We start from the raw sequence: 19,249 nt of genomic DNA on the forward strand, positions 1-19,249 counted from the left end.
TTTTATTATAGTTCTGGAGACTAGAAGTTCTAAACCTAAGTGTTGGTGCCATTGGTTATTTCTGTGGGCACTGAGGGAAGGATGTGTTCTAGATCCTTCTCGGTGGTTTATAATGACTGTCTCTTCCCTGTGTATTCACATTGTCTTCCCTCTATGTGTGTCTATGTCCAAATTTCCTCTTCTTTAAGGACCCCAGTTATGCTGAATTAAAGCTTACCCTAACACCTCATTTTAACTTAATTACCTCTTTAAAGTGCCATATCTCCAAATACAGTCATATTCTGAGATACTGGGGGTTAGTACTTTAACATTTGAATTTTGATGAGGGACACAATTCAGCCCATAACATAAAGTGACTCCAGGGTCCCAGAAAGATGCTAAGAAGTACTTTTATATACATTAGTGTAGTTAAGCCTCACAAAATTGCTGCACTAAAGGGACATTATGATCCCATTGCATAGATGAGAAAAACTGAGACTGGGAGCAATGACTCATCTTGCAGAAAGTCACCAACTAAAAAGTAGCAAAATCAGGATTTGAACCTAAATCTGTGTGATCTACTTTATTATACTGCTTCTATGTATTTTCCTCCTCCGTTATTTTCCTTCTTTGTAGATGTAATATTTTTAATCTAAACAAAGCCCGGGAAGGTTCTACTCTCTCCTTCTAGCTGGGGAAAATTACTTTTATGCAAGTATTTGGCTTTCTGTTTGGCAGCCAGTACTTCTACTCCTGGGCATACTCTCTGCATCTTTCAGCCTTTTCTAACAGATTCCATGACTTGATTAAATGCTACTCCCAAATCCAGACCAGATATTAACACCTGCTCTATCACTTTCATTTAACAAACGATGGGTTGTCTGGTCGGTGGTTGGAGAGGAGTTTGGGTTGGTCTGACTTGTTTCTTTAGTTGGAGATCTTTAGCATCTCTTAGAGGGCAGAACTCCTCTAAGTGGGAGATTGCCTCATAATGCAGATTCTTTTTTGGTTTTGAGCCAAAGGATGGAAAAAGAAGGAGAGAAAATGTATGAGGAGACAGGTTACAACGAATTGTGACACTCACTGAGACAGTGGGAGGAGATTAGTAGTGAAGAAGTACTATCTCCCAAGAGTTGTTGAAACCATCTGATCTCAAATGTGATCAGGACAGCATCAGACTAGGACAGGTACGGCACTTTTCGTTACCAACCTCTAAGGGTAGTAAATGAAACCGTAAGTGAATTTGGAAAATTCCTTAGCCGCGTCTGCAAATAGCTTATAGTTGACTTTTTAAAATACATGCTCTTTACCAAGAAATGAAAAATGACACTTTTCCTGGTAACTTAGTGCATATGTATGACATGATATCAGTATAGTAGGATTCTAATTCTGATGTACCACTTAAACTATCCCTGCGTGATGGACAAATTAGTCTCACTGAGTGTCAGTTTCTTATCTGTCAAACCAGTATACTGGTTGCCATGAAGGTCAAATAAGATACATGACCTTCGCACTGTATTTGCCAACTCTAGAGTGGCTATACATATGTTAGCTATATTTATTATTACTTTACTTTTGGCACAAGTCTAATAGAAACCACCATTATGCTGAATCATCCAGTTTGATTCTTCAGTGTGTGAATTATCCAGGCACCTCGTTTTCTGTCCCCTTTTTACCTTCTACGTGCTGTTTTGTCCTTTGAAAATACTTTAGAACCATTGTGCAATACGAGGAAGAATAGTTATGAATTCTTGCTTTTTCATTTTTTAAATATTTACAGTTGCTTAATGAGGAGACAGCTGAAAAACAGCCCAGAAAGAGCTTGCTGTCTATACCCAAAAAGTGACCTGTCACACTTTAAAGGTGCTAAGCCCTCCCAAGGAAATGATCTGTCCTTTGGCTTCAGAACAGTCCTGGCAGACTGCTGGTAGATTCTGACACTTCTTATTTTTCTGGAGAGATATTAAAATTGGAGAACTTTTGGAACCGTATTCCCATCCCACCTTGATGGGCCCAATGACTGAACAGAACATGTGATAAGAATCTTTCCTCTGTGATGAAGTGCCACGAAACATCCTGAGTTGGCAACTTGTAAAGCGATCTGAGTTTCTTGTTGTTCAAGCACCTGTAAGAAGTTCTCCCAGAACAAGAAGGTCTCTTCGTGCCTGCAAATAAAATACCGTGTCTGTCCTGTTCTCTCTCCAGGAAATAGTACATGACCTCTTAGTTCACGTTAAAAGTGATTGCTTCTTGTTCTCTACACTAGAAGGAGATTCTAATGGCATTTCCTCTTTTCTGGGAACAGGACAGAGTGGGTGGGATTTGCCTAGTTGTGTGTATATCGTGAGAGTGAAGGATCTTAGCAGTGGCTAAGTTCTGGGAGCATAACTTTTATTGACCACAGTTTGATACTTGGAAGGCAAAGTTTGTGAGGCTTCGCGCAGCCCTGCTTTCATGGTTTTTCAGCTCCTAGGCTAGCTGGAGGAAGGTGGCTGATTTGGGGGAGTAATGGTCTGTGAGATGGTAAGGCGCTACATTCCAATTTAATATGACTCAGGCAGCTGGTGGCCATCCACTGTCAGTGCTCTCTGAGGAAATCAGTTTTTTTCAGTTGTATGTCAGGATTTTAACTAAAATTGGGCATCTGGTTGACCAGAGTGAACTAATTTGGTACCCTTTTCTGTGCACTGTCCTTCATGACTACCTGGCTATGATCAGGTTGATGCCAGTGCATCTCTTACGCTGACAAATGCTAATCAGAGATAGGATTCTGATTTTAAATTCAAATTCACTATGCGCTATTAACTTTTCTAACATTGTGTGCTTTTGATGGCCTCATTTGCATGATTTTATAAATATGCATTTCTGGCTACAATTTTATTATCTGAGTGTTCTTTTATTTAACACACGTTTTTGGAGGAGGTTTTTTTCCTTGAGGGTGTGAAAAGATTATCAGTCTATTTGTAACAGAGTTATAGTGTGGTCAAACTCCATACAGCCATATGATCATTGTCATCAGAGTATAGCATAGAAGTTAAGACCACTGGAGTCAAAGTGCCTGGATTCAAATCCAACTCCTCCACTCCATCTATGTTGAGTGCATGTGATGTAACTGTACAGAAATTATTTAGCCCTGTAAGCCTTATCCTCATCTTTTAATGGAGGTAATAATAGCATTTCCCAGATAGGGATTTTGAGAAGATTCCATTAGACTGGCACATGTATCAGTCAGCTTTCGCTAGGCCATGCTGCAGTAACAAATGAATCTAGAATCTCAGTGGCTCACAACTGCAGAGATGTATCTCTGATTCACACTCATGCCCATCATGGATTGGCTCTGCCTCTGCTCCATATTCTCTTCATTGGGAGACACAACTGAAGAAGTGGCTTCTGTGGGTCTCACAACAGAGGGAAGACTCACTGTGGCTTTAACAGCTTCTGCGTGGAAGGAGCACGTGTCACTTCTATTCATATTTAATTGGCCAAAGTAAGCCATGTGGCCGAGCCTGATAGCAGCAGGTGGGTATGACCGTCTACCGCAACATGCAGTGCACATTGACTGGAACATAATAAATGCTCCATCGTTTTTATTTTTAAATCCTGTTCACAAGCGTAAATTATAGTCTAGGATTCCCATTATCCTTTGCTTGAAGAGAGAAGACTAATATTTATGTGTTTGTCAAACGGCTCCCTTAAAGGCAAATTGAGGTGCTGAATGGTTCCTTTGAACTTTCCAGGGAAGGTGGTCTATGGAGAGCCCATAGCAGCGAGCCTGGGCACTGACGGCACGCACTACTGGAGTAGAGAATGGCACCACGCAGCCCACCACGTCATGGGTCCACCCCTGCGACCCGACCCTTCCACGCCTGACTTCCTCATGAATCTCTTGGCTAAGTAATCACTTGGAAGATGATGGTGAAGTGTTTTGGCAAAATAATGATGCTGTATGAATCTCAGGTTTGAGTGTAGAAGAGCCTGTCCTGCTGTCTGGACCTTCCATTGACCTCCCAGTATTCTGTTCTACTTGACCTGACAAGTCCTGGGGACTCCCTCATCTGGAGCCCCAAAAGCATTAGCTAATTATGTTATGATGTGTCAAAAATCTCTCCTGGCCACAGGGAAATCAGATCCCTTTAATGAAATTTTACTCTCTTCTGATTTTTTTCATTGTCTTTTCCATCTCTTGTTGCCTAGAGCCAGGTCTCTTCATTAGGCCTTATTATTTCATCATTCAGAATATTCTTGAATGTTTTTCTGTGCTGACATAACCCAGGAACCAGTGTGCCTGCTGTATAGGAGCAGTAGGTCATGATCTAGGGCTGAGCCACTGCAGGGGTGAAAGGCAAAATCCTGCCCTCAAGGAGGTTACCCTTATGACAGGTCATCCAGACTCACTTCAGAAATGCAACTTTCTGGGACTTTGTAATAACTCTTCTTGAGAAATAGAAAGACACTGCTCATGGGCACCCCGTCATTCCCCATTCACTGATACTCAGATCCAAGTTACAAAGAGCTTTTCACAGCAGCCTGCACAGGAGTTTGCCATTTCCTTTCAGCTTCTCTTCTCCTTCAGACTTGTCTGTCCCCGGGATTATACACAAGTCAAAGCAGGATTCCTGTCCCTGGTGACATCAGCGTCCCCAGCCAGGCTCACCTCTGCTCATCACAGCTTTGCCATTTGGCCAGGGGCTGCCTCTGTCCCTGCAGATCAGCGTGGTTCATCTTTGTGTAGGACTGCACTCACAAGAAATTTTCACTTACGTTATTGCCAGTGATCCTGAATAACTGTCTTCAAGTATATATAATTACCAACTTCTAGTTGAGAAACTGAGCATGGGACAAACTCATAATCACAGAAACAGTCACTGATGGAGCCTAGAACCCACTCTTTCTGACCTAAGTATGATCCCACTTCATTCTTCTTGGAAGAGTATTATTTTGCAAAGCGTTTCCTAGAATAGCAACAAGCTTGTGTGAAATAGGTACTTGGAAAAGCTGCTCCTTGTCCACTGCCGTTTTCTGACTTTCAGTGGAGAACAGTGTCAGGAGATCAGGGGAGGTGAGGGTGGTTGCCTCCTGACGTATTCTGTCTCCTCACCACCGTTGCTCTCATGCGTTTCTCTTACAGTGATGACCTGACCACAGCTGGGACTGACCACTGCACTTTCAACACCTGCCAGAAAGCTCTCGGGAAGGATGATTTTACCAAGATTCCCAATGGAGTAAATGGTGTCGAGGACCGGATGTCAGTAATATGGGAAAAAGGCGTGGTGAGTGTCACAGGATCCAGACTGTTTTACTTAATCTTTCAGCTAGGATCTGGCCCATTTTAGGACTAGAGCACCAAAAAACCTTCATAAAGAAGCATTTTGACTATTTTCACTCGAGCAGAGACTGGGGCTACAACAGCACCACCACCACCACACTATCCCTCAAGATGATGATAAGAAATAATTTTCTTCTCTGCGTGGTTCAGCTTAGAGGATGCATTGGACCAGGATGCAGACATTAGGGGATAAATTTAGATCGGGTACCAAAAGGATTATTCTTGAACTCTTGGAAATGTAACAGCCTTTCTGCTTGATTTCTCATATTTTTGAATCCCAGTTACTCATGTGTCACTGGTATAAATACTTGGAAAGATTGAAAATACATGAAGGATTTTTATTATGTTCATAACTCCATTTCATACAAAAATGTAGATGTCCCTTTTTGAGAACTTTTGAATATCAAGTTTTAAAAACTGGTGTATGAGGTCATATAATAATAATCCAAAGTCTAGAAAAAGAGATTTTTTTAAAACATTTCCATGATTTAAAAATTTCTCCCTGATTATGCTGTACACCAGAAATTGACACAACATTGTAAACTGACTGTACTTCAATAAAAAAAATTTCTCCCTGAGGATGGAGAAGAATCAAGTAGCTAAATGTTCATATGTGAACCTGTCCAGCCAGCTGCCAGGTGTAGCTGTAAAGACAGCAGGGGAGACCTGCCCAGTTAGATTTGCAGTCCCCACTGTCGTGCTGTCCTCACCCATCTTGCAGAGCCCCCTCCCCCAGATGACACATGAATCCCATCTCCCACCTCAGAATCCCCTGCACATATCACTTACTTCTAACTCTATTTACCAAGTCTTGTCAATTTTATTTCCAAAATGCCTCCTTGTTTCCACCTTCGTGTCTACCACTCTAGCTTGAGGCCCATCTCTTGTTTGGACTCTTGCAGTAGTCTCCCAGCTGGGGCCCCTGCCTCCGCTCTCTGGCTTACTACAATCTATTCTATACTCCAGTATCAGAGTTGACTTTCAGAAATGAAGATCTGTTCATGCTACTTTCCTCTCTAAAACCCTTTAATTTTCTCCATTACTGGTAAGATGATGTTGGAACAATTAATTTACATAAAAGGATATTCAAAACACCACTATAGCTCTATCTTCTGGTAACTGTCCTTTTCACCCCCTTTTACTTCTACCCTAATTCTAATTATCGCAGAAGACTTCCTCTTTCTCTTTGCTGAGACTTTAATGGTTCAGCCTTTCCCTTTGAACTTGTGTTATTACAAATAACTTCATTACAGCAGATTTTCATAATATATAAAGTGTATAAATGGCTTTAAGGTGATCAAATACTTCTTAATAACTTATAGGAAACCGTGTTATTTTCTGAAACATTAAATGGTTTATTAATGGGAATATTACTTTTAGGACATGGTTCTCAATGCTTTTTTGGAACAGGGACCCTTTGATAAATAAATAAATCTTTAGGATGCTCTTGCTATTTAAATGTACATAGGGATAAACTCTCAACATTAAAAAAATCATTTTAGAGGCATCACATGCCTCCACAATTTGTCCATATTAAAATCTCTTGCAATAATAGATTGTCCATGACTGTTAGTTCATGTAAATTTCAGTAGCAGAAAGTTGAACCTCTTAGTTGATTTTTCCTCTTTCTAAAAGCATTGTCACCTGATTTAAAGGTCTGTCTTATTTTAATTCTGTAATATTCCATCTGATGTCTACATGATCATCTCTTAAATCTAAGCTCTGCAAATAAATAAGCCAGATCATAAATGTTGTAGGTGATGGTGGTAAACTTTCAACAAGAATTGGAAATATTGTTACCAGCATTTAACAGTTGTTTGTATGATTCTGGGAAGAATGGGAAAAATCAATGACGGGTTTTTTTTTAAGCTGACAGGTTTTTGAAAAGTTATCTTCAGGCTTCCATATATTACCCCATTATCTCCATCATTATCATTATGATTAAGACTCACCAGTCTCCACAGATGTGTTTGGCTCCACAATTTAAGAAATTAGGTATGGCTGTATTTGGTTCTAAGAGAGACAATCTCATACTTTTATTGATGGAAGTTTTTTAGTATTTTACCATTAAAATAAATGCATTTTCTCCCTTGACTTGTTTTACAGCACAGTGGCAAAATGGATGAGAACCGATTTGTAGCAGTTACCAGCACAAATGCGGCTAAAATCTTTAATCTCTACCCAAGGAAAGGAAGAATTGCTGTAGGGTCAGATGCTGACATTGTGATCTGGGACCCAAAAGCCACAAGGTAAGTCTAAGTTTTTGTATCCATGGCTTTCCCATGGAGAAGAAGCACTAGCTTGCAAAGAAATTATCATTGGCCTTGATCAGCCATTTCTTATTAGGTGATTTATTTAGTCGTGCTCAGGTATTTTGAGCCTGTGCACAAGATAAAGCCTGGATGTACAAACGTTCTTTTGTTTTCCTTGGCATAGAAGATGCAAAAATTGTGTTGTTTACCATTCCCTGGAAATGCATATATGTATAAAACCAATATGAATTTCCCACTTCTGTGCCTGGCAAACATCTGTGTTCAGATGGAGGAAAGATACAGGGCAATGAAGAAAAAGAAAGGCTTAGTTTGAAAAGGGCTGCATTGAGAACTCGAAATAATTACAGCCTTTTGAAAGCTTTCAGAGAGAAAAATTCCAGCACAAAGAATGTCACTTTTAGTTACCCAGATTTTCCAGCTGAGTTCATCCTGAGCCTGTCATTCCCAGCAGACTCCAGCTTTTTGTTTCCAATTTCCATAATTCTATGTTAATATTGCGGGTTTGGCCAATTCCGCCAACTTAGAAAAGCATTCAGTAGAGGCTGAAGCTTTGTTAATTTCCCCTCCTAGGATGCTGGCATGGACAACACCTGCATCCTGATTTGTGTTTCTCATAAACTCTGCAGTTGTAATGGAGAGAATCCCACACACTTTAACATTTGTGTGTGTGCGTGTGTGTGTGCATGCACATGTACGTGTGTAAACAGGGATACAATAAGACCTTCTACCTTCATTGAATAGGCATTAATTCAGAGTCTATTAGGTTTTTTATTGTAGTAAGTAAAAGTCTACACAGGCATACCTTCCTTGTTTTATTGCACTTCGCAGATTCTGTGTTTGTAACAAATTGAGGGTTTGCGGCAATCCTGCGTGGAGCAAGTCTTTCAGCGCCTTTTTTTCCAACAGTATTTGCTTACTCTGTGTCATATTTTGGTAATTCTTGCAGAGTCCCAAACCTTTTCATTATTATTACGTTGGCTCTGGTGATTAGTGACCTTTGATGTTACTATTGTAATTGTTTTGGGGCACCGTGAACCATGCCCATGTAAGACGGTGAACTTAATCGATAAATGTTGCGCGTGTTCTGACCGCTCCACCAAACAGTCGTTCCCCCATCTCTCTCCCTCTCTTCAGGCCTCCCTATTCCCTGAGACACAACAGTATTGAAATTAGGCCAATTAATAGCTCTACAGTGGCCTCTAAGTGTTCAAGTGAAAGGAAGAGTCACATGTCTCTCACTTTAAATCAAAAACTAGAAATGATTAAGCTCGGTGAGGAAGGCAGTTAGAAGGCAAGACAGGCTGAAAGCTAGGCCTCTTGCACCAGACAGTTAGCCAAGTTGTGAGTACAAAAAAAAAGTTCTTGAAGGAAATTAAAAGTGCTACTCCAGTGAGCACAAGCACGATGAGAAAGTTTTGCTGGTATGAAGCAAAACTGTTGGTATTGCTGATATGAAGAGAGTTTGAGTAGTCTAAATAGAAGGTCAAATCAGCCACAGCATTCCCTTAAGCCAAAGCCTTATCCAGAGCAGGACTCTAGCCAGCTGAAGGTGGAGAAGGTGAGGAAGCTGCAGAAGAAAAGTTTGGAGCTAGCAGAGGTTGGTGCATGAGGTTTCAAGAGGGAAGTCGTCTCCATGACATCAAATGCAAGGTGCAGCAGCAAATGCTGATATAGAAGCTGCTGCAAGTCATGCAGAAGATCTGGCTCAGATCATTCATGAAGGAGGCTACACCAAACAAGAGATTTTCAATGTAGACAGAACACCTATTGGAAGAAGATGCCATCTAGGACTTTCATAGTTAAGAGAGGAGAAGTCAATGCCTGGCTTCAAAACATCAAAGGACAGGCTGACTCTCTTGTTAGGGGCTAATCCAGCTGGTGACTTTAAGTTGAAGACAAAGTTCATTTACCATTCCAATAATCCTAGGGCCCTGAAGAATTATGCTAAATCTACTCTGCCTCTACTCTACAACTGGAACAACAAAGACTGGATGGCAGCACATCTGTTTACTGAACATTTTCAGCCCACTGTTGAGACCTATTTCTCAGAAAAAAAAATATTCCTTTCAAAATATGACTGCTCACTGACTGTACCTGGTCACCCGTGAGCTCCAATGGAGACAGACAGTGACATCATGTTGTTTTCATGCTGCTTGCACAACATCCATTCTGCAGGCCATCAGAGATCATTTGATCAAAGAGTCATTTTGACCTTCAAGTTTTATTATTTAAGAAATACATTTCGTAAGGCTGTCGCTGCCATAGGTTGTGATTCCTCTGATGGATCTGGGCAAGGTAAATTGAAAACCTCTTGGGAAGGATTCACCATTCTTGATGCCATTAAGAACATTGATGATTCACAGGAAGAAGTCAAAATATCAATATTGACAGAAGTTTGGAAAAAGTTGATTCCAACCCTGATGGATGACTTTGAGGGGTTCAGTTTCTCAGTGGAGGATGTAACTGCAGATGTGGTGGAAATAGCACAAGAACTAGAAATGGAGCCTGAAGATGCAAATGAACTGTTGCAATCTCATGAGAAAACTTTCATGGATGAGAAGTTGCTTCTTATGGATGAGCAAAGAAAGTGGTTTCTTCCACAAACAAAATGAAAAGACAACCTACAGACTGGGAGAAAATATTTGCCAATGATATGACTGACAAGGGCTTAATTTCTAAAACATACAAACAGCTCATACACCTCATTAACAAAATCAAACAGCCCAATGAAAAAATGGACAGAAGACCTAAGTAGACATTTCTCCAAAGAAGACCCACAGATGGGCAACAGACACAGGAAAAGATGCTCAGCATCACTAATCGTTAGATAAATGCAAATAAAAACTACAGGTATCACCTCCCTCACACTAGTCAGTATGGTCATCATTAAAAAAGTCTACTAATAATAAATTCTGGAGAGGGTGTGGAGCACTGTTGGTGGGAATGTAAATTGGTGCAGCCACTGTGGAAAATAGTATGGAGGTTCCTTCAAAAACTAAAAATAGAATTACCATATTATCCAGCAATCCCACTCCTGGGCATATATCCAGAGAAAACACTAATTCAAAAACACACATTCACCCCAATGTTCACAGTAGCACTATATACAATAGCCAAGACATGGAAACAACCTAAATGTCCATCAACAGGTGACTGGATAAAGAAGTTGTGGTATATTTATACAATGGAATACTACTCAGCCATAAAAAAGAATGGACTAATGCCATTTGCAGCAACATGGGTGGACCTAGGGATTATCATACAAGTGAAGTAAGTCAGACAAAGACAAATATCATATGATATCACTTACATGTGGAATCTAAAAAATAATACAAATGAACCTATTTACAAAACAGAAACAGACTTACAGACATAGAAAACAAAGTTATGGTTACCAAAGGGAAAGGGTGGAGAGGGATAAATTAGGATTTTGGGATTAGCAGGTACAAAGTACTATATATTAAATAGATAAACACAAGGACCTACTGTATAGCACAGGGAACTATATTCAATATCTTATAATAAACTATAATGGAAAAGAATCTGAAAAAGAATATACATACGTATGTATGTGTGTGTATAATTGAATCACTGTGCTGTACACCTGAAACTAACATAACATTGTAAATCAACTGTACTTCAGTTTTTAAAAAGTAATTAAAATAAAGTTAAATTAAAAAAAAAAGTAAATGGTTTCTTGAGATGAAATCTGCTCCTGGTGAAGATGCTATGAAGATTGTTGAAATGACAACAAAGGATTTAGAATATGACATACACTTAGTTGATGTGACAGAGGCAGGGTTTCAGAGGATTGACTCCAATTTTTAAAGTTCTACTATGGGTAAAATGTTATCAAACAGCATTGCATGCTACAGAGAAACTGCGAAAAGAAGAGTCAATCAATACGGCAAACTTAATTGTCATCTTATTTTAAGAAACTGCCACCCTAGCCTTCAGCAACCACCACCATGATCAGTCAGCAGCCATGATGATCGAGGCTAGACTGTCCATCAGCAAAAACAATTAAGGCTTTGCTAAAGGCTCAGATGATGGTTGGCATTTTTTAGCAATAAAGTAATTTTAAATTAAGATATGTACATTGTTTTTAGACATAGCACTGTTGCACACTTAATAAACAACGGTATAGTGTAAACATAACTTTTATATACTTTGGGAAACCAAAGAATTCACGTGACTTGGTTTATTGTGATACTCACTTTCTTGATGTGTTCTGACACCCAACCTGCAGTGTCTCCGAGGTTTGCCTGTATTCTTCCAGATTCATTCTTCTCTGAAGCCTCCTCTCCAGCCACCTCTTCTCTCTTGTTCCTCACATTCTGCAGTTTTCACACTGAGAAAGATGAGTAATGATACTGCAAAAAATTCTGACGGTGGCATAGACAAAATTCTTAAACAATTGGAGAAGCAAAATGTAGGTAAGTCAAAGAAACCCAAAGGGGACTAGATCATTTCACTGTATCCTGCCAAGTTGAGATAACATTTCTCCATGTTTCAAAAGGACATTAAAAAAAGAAATGGAAAACAAAACAAAGAAAAACTTCCAGTTTTTTAAAAGAATCTGAAGGTCAGAGAACTAGAACTGTATAGTTCCTCTGCCTCCCTGGTTACACAGGCAAAAGAGCTGAGCACACCTAAAAATGAAAATGGACTGCAAAGAATGAGACCAGCCAAACTGGAAAAACATAAACTAACCATCGTGGTACATACCCTGTCTTCATGTAACACGTCCTCACAGTTCTCTTGTGATTCTAATCAAACCCTTATGAAGTAGGCATAAAAATTGTTAGTATCTCATTTGACATATGAACGAGTGGACAGAGACATTAAATGACATTCCTGGGTCCTTCTGCTGGGCTTTGATGAGCTGGGCCTGGACCTGCAGGCTCTCAGGCTGTGCTGGTCTTCATTATGCTTAGCGCTTAGCTGTACATAATAAACAGACATCGATAGAGAAGACTTAGCACTGATCATTCAATGCCAATATGTATCTTTACCCCAAAGGACAAATATATAAACGTGCAAATATTTAATTTCCTATTATCATTACTGTTATAAAGTAAAGGGTAAGTATTATATAAGAAATGCTAGAGAACTAATGAGAGAAAGGGATAGAAGGAAACTTAAAAGCACAGAGGCTTTTCAGCTTGACCTTAAGTTGGTTATTCTTAGACTGCAGATGAGGGAAATTAAGCAGGTAATATATAGATCTTAGGAAAAAATAAGAACTAAACATCTGGATCTTTATGGGCTATTCTTAAACAACTGACTAGGAAAGGAAGGACGAAGAATGGTACAGAGATCAGTAGCTAACACTTGTGAGAGAGTGGTCTAAATTTGCATAGTCTAAGAACATGACTCAAAGAGACATAATCACAGCCTATAAATATCCTCCAAGCAACAATATGTGTGGTAAATACAGGAAGTGACTTATTCACGACCTTGAGTTCAGGTCATTTTTCTTTGTCCAGTTGTCTAGGGAAGACAATGCTTTACACCTGAGCTGGTGTCGTCCTCAGACATTACAAAAGCCGGGGAGACTCATAAGACTGGGTACCGCTGGGATGCCCGGGTGTAGGGTTAGAAAGAAGAGCCACAGGGAATGGCCTTCCCTTGGCTCTCCACACTGCCAGGAATCAGACCGGATGGTCGTCACTCAGGGAAGTGTTTTTGTTTCTCCCTCACCTTTGAAAAGGAGTACATATTCGAACAAGGAGAAAGTGCGTTTACCACGGTTCACATCAAAAGAGAGAATTTTATAGAAACGGGATGCTGATACCTTATACTTTAGGTCGATCATAGCACCAGCTTTTTCCTCTTCTTGCCTGCCTGTTATGAGAAAGTTGCTCATCTGGGCTGGCTGTTCTGACCAAAATTGATGCCAATGACCTCAAAGAGGACCTTTCTGGTGCGCGACAATATTTTTAGCCTTCGCTAACTGTCCATACATCATCCATCGCTTCCCACTGTCCTCAGCCACTGCCTGACCTCCGGGACAGTCCGCTCCCCTCGACTTGCAGACTGGTTCTCCTGAATGCTGCACACCCGCTAACCACACTGTGTGCCGGTCTTTATTCTCTGTTTCTCTCCCTCATTAACATTCTTGAAGTCTAATTCTATTTTTTTCAAATATACATTTTATTTCAGAGTAGTTTTAGATTTAGAGAAAAGCTGCAGAGAGAGCACAGAGAGTTCCCGGATGCGCCACACTGGGTTTCTGTTATGATTGTCTTGCTTTGCTCTGGTATGTTTGTTACAACGAATGAACCAGTATTGATATGCTTTCATTAGCTAGAGTCCGTACTTTATTGAGACTTCTTAGTTTTTGCCTGATATTCTTTTTCCATTCTGGGATCCCGCGTTACATGTAGTGATCATGTTTCCTGAGACTCCTTTGGTCTGTGAGAATTTCTCTGACTTTTTTTTTTTGATGACCTTGACAGTTTTGAGGGGTACTGGTCAGGTATTTTGTAGAATGTCTCATTTTATTATTATTATTATTATTATTATTATTATTATTATTATTATTATTATTATTATTATTATTGATGTTTCTCTCATTACTAGCCTGGGGATTGTGGGTTTGGGGAGGAAGACCACAGAGGCCAAGTACTATTTTCATCACATCCTTTCAGGGGTGCCTGCTGTTAACACGACTTCTCACTGTTACTGACTTGGCTGAGCTGTGTCTGGTTTCTTCACTGAACGACTGCTCATTTCTTCCCCTTTTCATATTGTGCTTTTTAGAAGGAAGTCACCTCACAGCCCACGCTTAAGGAGTGGGAAATTACGCTCTGGTTTTCTGTTTTAATTGATTCAACATCCCCAGAGCCTAGCCCAGTTCAGCATAGAATGGAAGCACAATGAATGCTGAAGGGGTGAGAAGAATACAGGTTTCCACACTGCATGGAAGATTGATGTGGTTAAGACTTGGCCTAAACTGTATTGTGTAGTTGAAAGTCGCTAAGAGAGTAGATCTTAAATGTTCTCACCACAAAAAAAAAAAAAAAAAGGTAATTATGTGACGTGATGGAGGCGCTATGGTGGTAATCCTCTTGCAATAGTAAATGTATCAAATCAACACCTTGAACCTACACAATGCTGTACGTCAATTAGATCTCCAGAAAGCTAGGGAAAAATAAAGAAATGGCGTAAAGGAAACTGGAAAGATTTTATTCGGCAACAATTACAGTGAGAAGAAAAGTAGGAAGAATAGCATTTCCTTCACGCTTTTAACGTATTTGCAAGTTATCAGTAAATAACTGTTGAAAGAATAAATAAATGAAGATGAACAAAGGAGAAAGGATTTCCCAAGGAGACGAGGAAGAACTCCTTCATGGGTCTTCTTTTCCTCGTGTCCCGTTCATTTTTGAGGTTGATATTAGCTTTATAAGCAGCTCCTATGATAAGAGAGAAAATAAAGTTCACAGAGAGCTAGCTTCCTGGTTCTTTCACTCAGGCATTCACTCAGCGAGGAGCCCCACTGAGAGCAGGGCACGAGGGGCAAGGTTGTACAAGAGTCAGGCCCTGCCTTTGGGAAGCTGACAGTCTATGGGGAGGAGATAAGATCATAAAGTCAAATGGTCTCAGTCTCAGAAGGAATGTGTTAAGAATATCACACGTGAGGCAGAAACAAGATGCCATTGAAGTTCAAAGAATAAAGAGCTTTGTTGTATCAGCACAGCCGTTGGCATAGGACCTAGGACACATTAGAGAGGAGAGGAAATGAGACTCTGGCGCTGAGAGTCAAGGTTAAACGTGGAGGTGAGATAACCCGCAGGAGGCATTGGTGGGAGGGTCTGGGTGGAGGCAGTTAAGGTCAGGGATTACGAGGCAGAGAGAACCAGCTCGGCTGTGGGAGGGAGTGGGAGGATGACGAGGTCGTGGGCTGCCTCTCTCCAGTTTTAATTTTGTTTATCACGGACAGAGGCAGTTTTAAGCAGAGCTCATCTAGTGGAGAAGCATTGTTTAATCAAATGAACAAGTAGATATGTCTACAGGGTTTGTTTTTTTTTTTTCCTTGCAAGATACTCCTTTTTATTTTACCTACCTGATTTTTTTTTTACCTATCTGATGTTAATATTAGCTCAGGTCTGGTAATGTGAAGCCTTTCTGGCTGACCACACAAATAGAGAGAGGTTGGACAGAATTTTCCTTCGAGATTTCCTGAAAGGTTTTAGCAGAAGCAGTTGCCAGAATGACTAGTTGGTATCTCAAATGAGAGCAATGTGCATTTCACCCCAGAGCCTGCAGGGGGCGCCCACGGCCCGTACTGAGCTAGGGGGCCGAACCCGGCCATCTAGCTGCTGGTTATGCAAGAGCAAGCCATCCTCTGGAGGATGGATGTATTTGCTAATGATTTTTGGCCCCATGGTACATAGATGTCCCCCCTCCCTTTTTTTTAAATTCTCATTACCTATTAATGGCATGTAGAAGTAAGTATGCTTGCAACACAATCTGTAACCTTAAAAATGGGAGATCAGGGCAAAGAAAAGCCAGTGCAGCGATGCTTTTTTTTGTTTTTTCTTTTAAACCTTTAAAAAGCCAGATGATTCCAGAGTGAGGAATCTGACACGTGGTGATGGATGACGAGAGAGAATTGGGAGTGGGAGTCTACAGAGAAGGTTTGGACATCTTGATGAAAGAATACCTAAGACGTTACCAGCCTGTATAAAGTTCCTGCAAAAATCAACTGCAGTAGCTCTTCTGTGCCATTGCACAATAAAAACAAACTGCATTTGGCGCATATGGTGCATTCATCTCTTTTGGAAGTAAAAAGAGACGGCTGTATTCAGCGTGACAGCCCATTGAGCCAGGGTCTATTGCTTGTGACAGAGGTGTGTGTCCTTATGTCACTACTTGGGTCTATGCTTCAAATTTAAGGACACATTGCCTAGCTAAATGTTTGGCCCATTTCTGTAGGATATCTTGGTACTTAGGGTCAGGGGGACGAAATCAGGAGTATGATTTTCATGTGGTATCTAGACAGAATCTTGTGTCACGTGGTCAAGACAGAGACCAGTCAAATCGGGCAACTTGTTAAAAATCTTATTTGAGAAGATGGCATGTAAGTTACTTGCAAGCCCATAGCAGCAGCAGTAACTCATGTTCTGGCAATTTAAAACTATCCTATGAGCTTCCATTTTCCTGTATTCATTAAATAGCACTTAGTTACTATGGCAACTGTCCCTTTTCAGTATTTATGAGCTGCAGGGTACCTCACAGAATCTCCAGCACACAAACACACAGCTAACACATTGTGTGCACTGGAACATTTAATGAAGACTTCTGGGCTGGACTGTATTTTGCAAAGCAGGCATACTTCACTCACAGTTATTTTCGTTTATTATTCTTTTGACTCAATTATAGCTGGCTTTGACCTTGAATACACCATTCATGAAAGCATTGTGCCGTCTTTCCTGCTTAATTTCCTTCTCTTTTTCATTGACGATAGAGAGAAATGAATTTAACTATATTCAGAGAAGAGTAATGACTTGCACTTACGAAAGTGCCCCTCTGGACTCTAGAGGGGGCCTTGTGTGTGAAACAAAGCAGGGGAAGAATGACTGTTTCATCTTTGGGTGGTGGGGATTGTGGGACATGGGGAAAAGGAAGAGATAAGGAGTGGGGTGAGTTTTGGCAAAGAGCGATGACTGTGGCTTATTATAATAGGTAGGTTATCAGTGACTATTTCACAGAGGCTACCAGGCATTTTCCCTTGAAGTTGCACATCGTGTATCATATGAGTAATTTGTACGCAATGATCCTCCCTCTCAAAGGAAGAAGCATCTGTGTGCACACGTACTAGTGCACACTCACACGCAGGCACATCAGCACAGCAGCCGTGTCTTTATGTGTCCACACTGGTCAGCTTGAAGACTCTGCTTCTGATGCCTGTTTCTAAGAGTGTTTGTAACTCACTCCTCTCCCAATCCCCAAGCCCACACCATCACTGTGCACATTGTGTGGGAGGAGGGGAAGGAGACCTAGACCTCGTACCAGGTGCGTGGGTGGAAACAAAGACGATTCATGGGAGGATTTTCCACTGTGTTGTCTTGCACGTGTTCGCGGAGGTGGCTTGGTGTCAGGTGAAGCTCGGCCAGGTTCTGCTCCTGCGCACCCATCGCATAGTAGTCCCCATACGTTTCTACAGTAATGATAATTCTGTGGCAAACGATAGCAAAGCATCTTGAGGAATAAATGACTTTTGCTAATCCACACAAGATTCAGCCCACTATTTCAGCTGCTGAGGGCAGGAGCAGAACCCCAGTGTAAAGCGAAAGACTTTGAGGTTAAATTCCCCGTGTCTGCCACATCCTAACTGGATGTGACCTTGGTAATATTATTTAACTTTTCTGAATTTCAGTCTTTTTATTTGTAAAAATAGGAATGATGTTTATTTCATTATATTATAGCATTGTTGTGTTTAAGATAGTGTAGATAAAATGCTTGGAATAATAAATGAAGTAAAAAACAAAATAACTGACAGCCATGCTATGTAACTAATGTTCAGTAATGCTTGGCGTCCAGTAGGTGCTGAGTAGTAGTAGCCAGTCAGTGACAGTCAGTGGTCAACTGATCGAATAAGTGAGAGCTATTATTAATCATAGTTGTGATTCAAAAGTCCTTGCAGTAATGACTTAAAGTTACTAAAATTATGTTTCATAGAAAAGCTCCCTCTCTTGTGCTTCTTACACACCTGCAATTTGCACCAAGAATGTCTAAAATTAAGAAGCTTCAATAGATCCTTTGGCTGAGATAACCTCATTAAATCAGAACTCTTACATGCCTCCGGAGCTGACTCCTTTGAAAAATTATTTGCAGTGAAACTGTTTCAACAAACCACCTAAGATCCATTTTGTGACCTTCAGGAGACATTTGCTTTAAAAAAAAAAAAAAAAAGGTTTGGACTATGCATGAAAAAAAGCTAGTTTGCTGATTACATGAGGGTAAAATTTTAACCACTATTGATTTCAGGTTGTTTATTTAAACATGTTCTTATGCAACTGAACCTTTCAAGTGAACTAGAAATGATTTCCAGGGACTTCACTATTATTAGCTGCAATTTTTTTGGTCAAATTATAAACGACAAGCAGCTTAGGAACAGGTCATGGTAACCCATTCTATCATTGATGATTTGCCTTTGCCAGAATAAACAAGTTTATTTTAAGCATTAGGATTTGGGCAAAAAAATAAGCACCAAGGGGAGGTGGTTGTGTGAAAGGCATAGCCTTTTCTAACTAAGCACCTTCTGTATTTTTTTTTCTACCCAGCATATATTATAAATGCTTCTGTCTTTGGCATTTGCCTGTCTTATATACAGCTGTATCCCTAGGTCCCAAAACTGTGCCAGGAATATATATAGCAGCTCAGTAATTATTTGTCGAGTGAGTAGACCAGATACTAATTGTCTTGGGCCAGTGAACAAATGTGTGATTTTAAAATTTTGGTTGGGCTTTGTTTACTTGCTTCTGAAACAGGTTCAAGATCCAGATTTTACATTTTCCCGTCTGAATTTAAAATTAAAAAAAAAAAAAGAATTCTGGACACTTCTGCTTTCTTTTTCCCCAGAACAGTGCTCGACAAAGATGCATTCCAGAGTCACTGGCCAGTAGCCGTGCCAGACCTGGCCGTGAATGTAGCTTAAGCCAGA

At 40.3% G+C, this 19,249-nt stretch overlaps 1 protein-coding gene across 1 annotated transcript in view; it reads left to right on the forward strand.

The window, feature by feature from the left end:
* The window catches only part of DPYS (dihydropyrimidinase), an 81,604-nt gene that overhangs the window by 29,429 nt on the left and 32,926 nt on the right, over nucleotides 1-19,249 (forward strand). The window contains exons 5-7 of the mRNA XM_031439474.2: nucleotides 3,717-3,873; nucleotides 5,108-5,249; nucleotides 7,412-7,554. Of these exons, the coding sequence (XP_031295334.1) occupies nucleotides 3,717-3,873; nucleotides 5,108-5,249; nucleotides 7,412-7,554 (442 nt within the window). The remainder of the gene's footprint in view (nucleotides 1-3,716; nucleotides 3,874-5,107; nucleotides 5,250-7,411; nucleotides 7,555-19,249) is intronic.

The sequence above is a fragment of the Camelus dromedarius genome, chromosome 20 (assembly GCF_036321535.1).
Source record: "Camelus dromedarius isolate mCamDro1 chromosome 20, mCamDro1.pat, whole genome shotgun sequence".
Classification (NCBI taxonomy): domain Eukaryota; kingdom Metazoa; phylum Chordata; class Mammalia; order Artiodactyla; family Camelidae; genus Camelus; species Camelus dromedarius.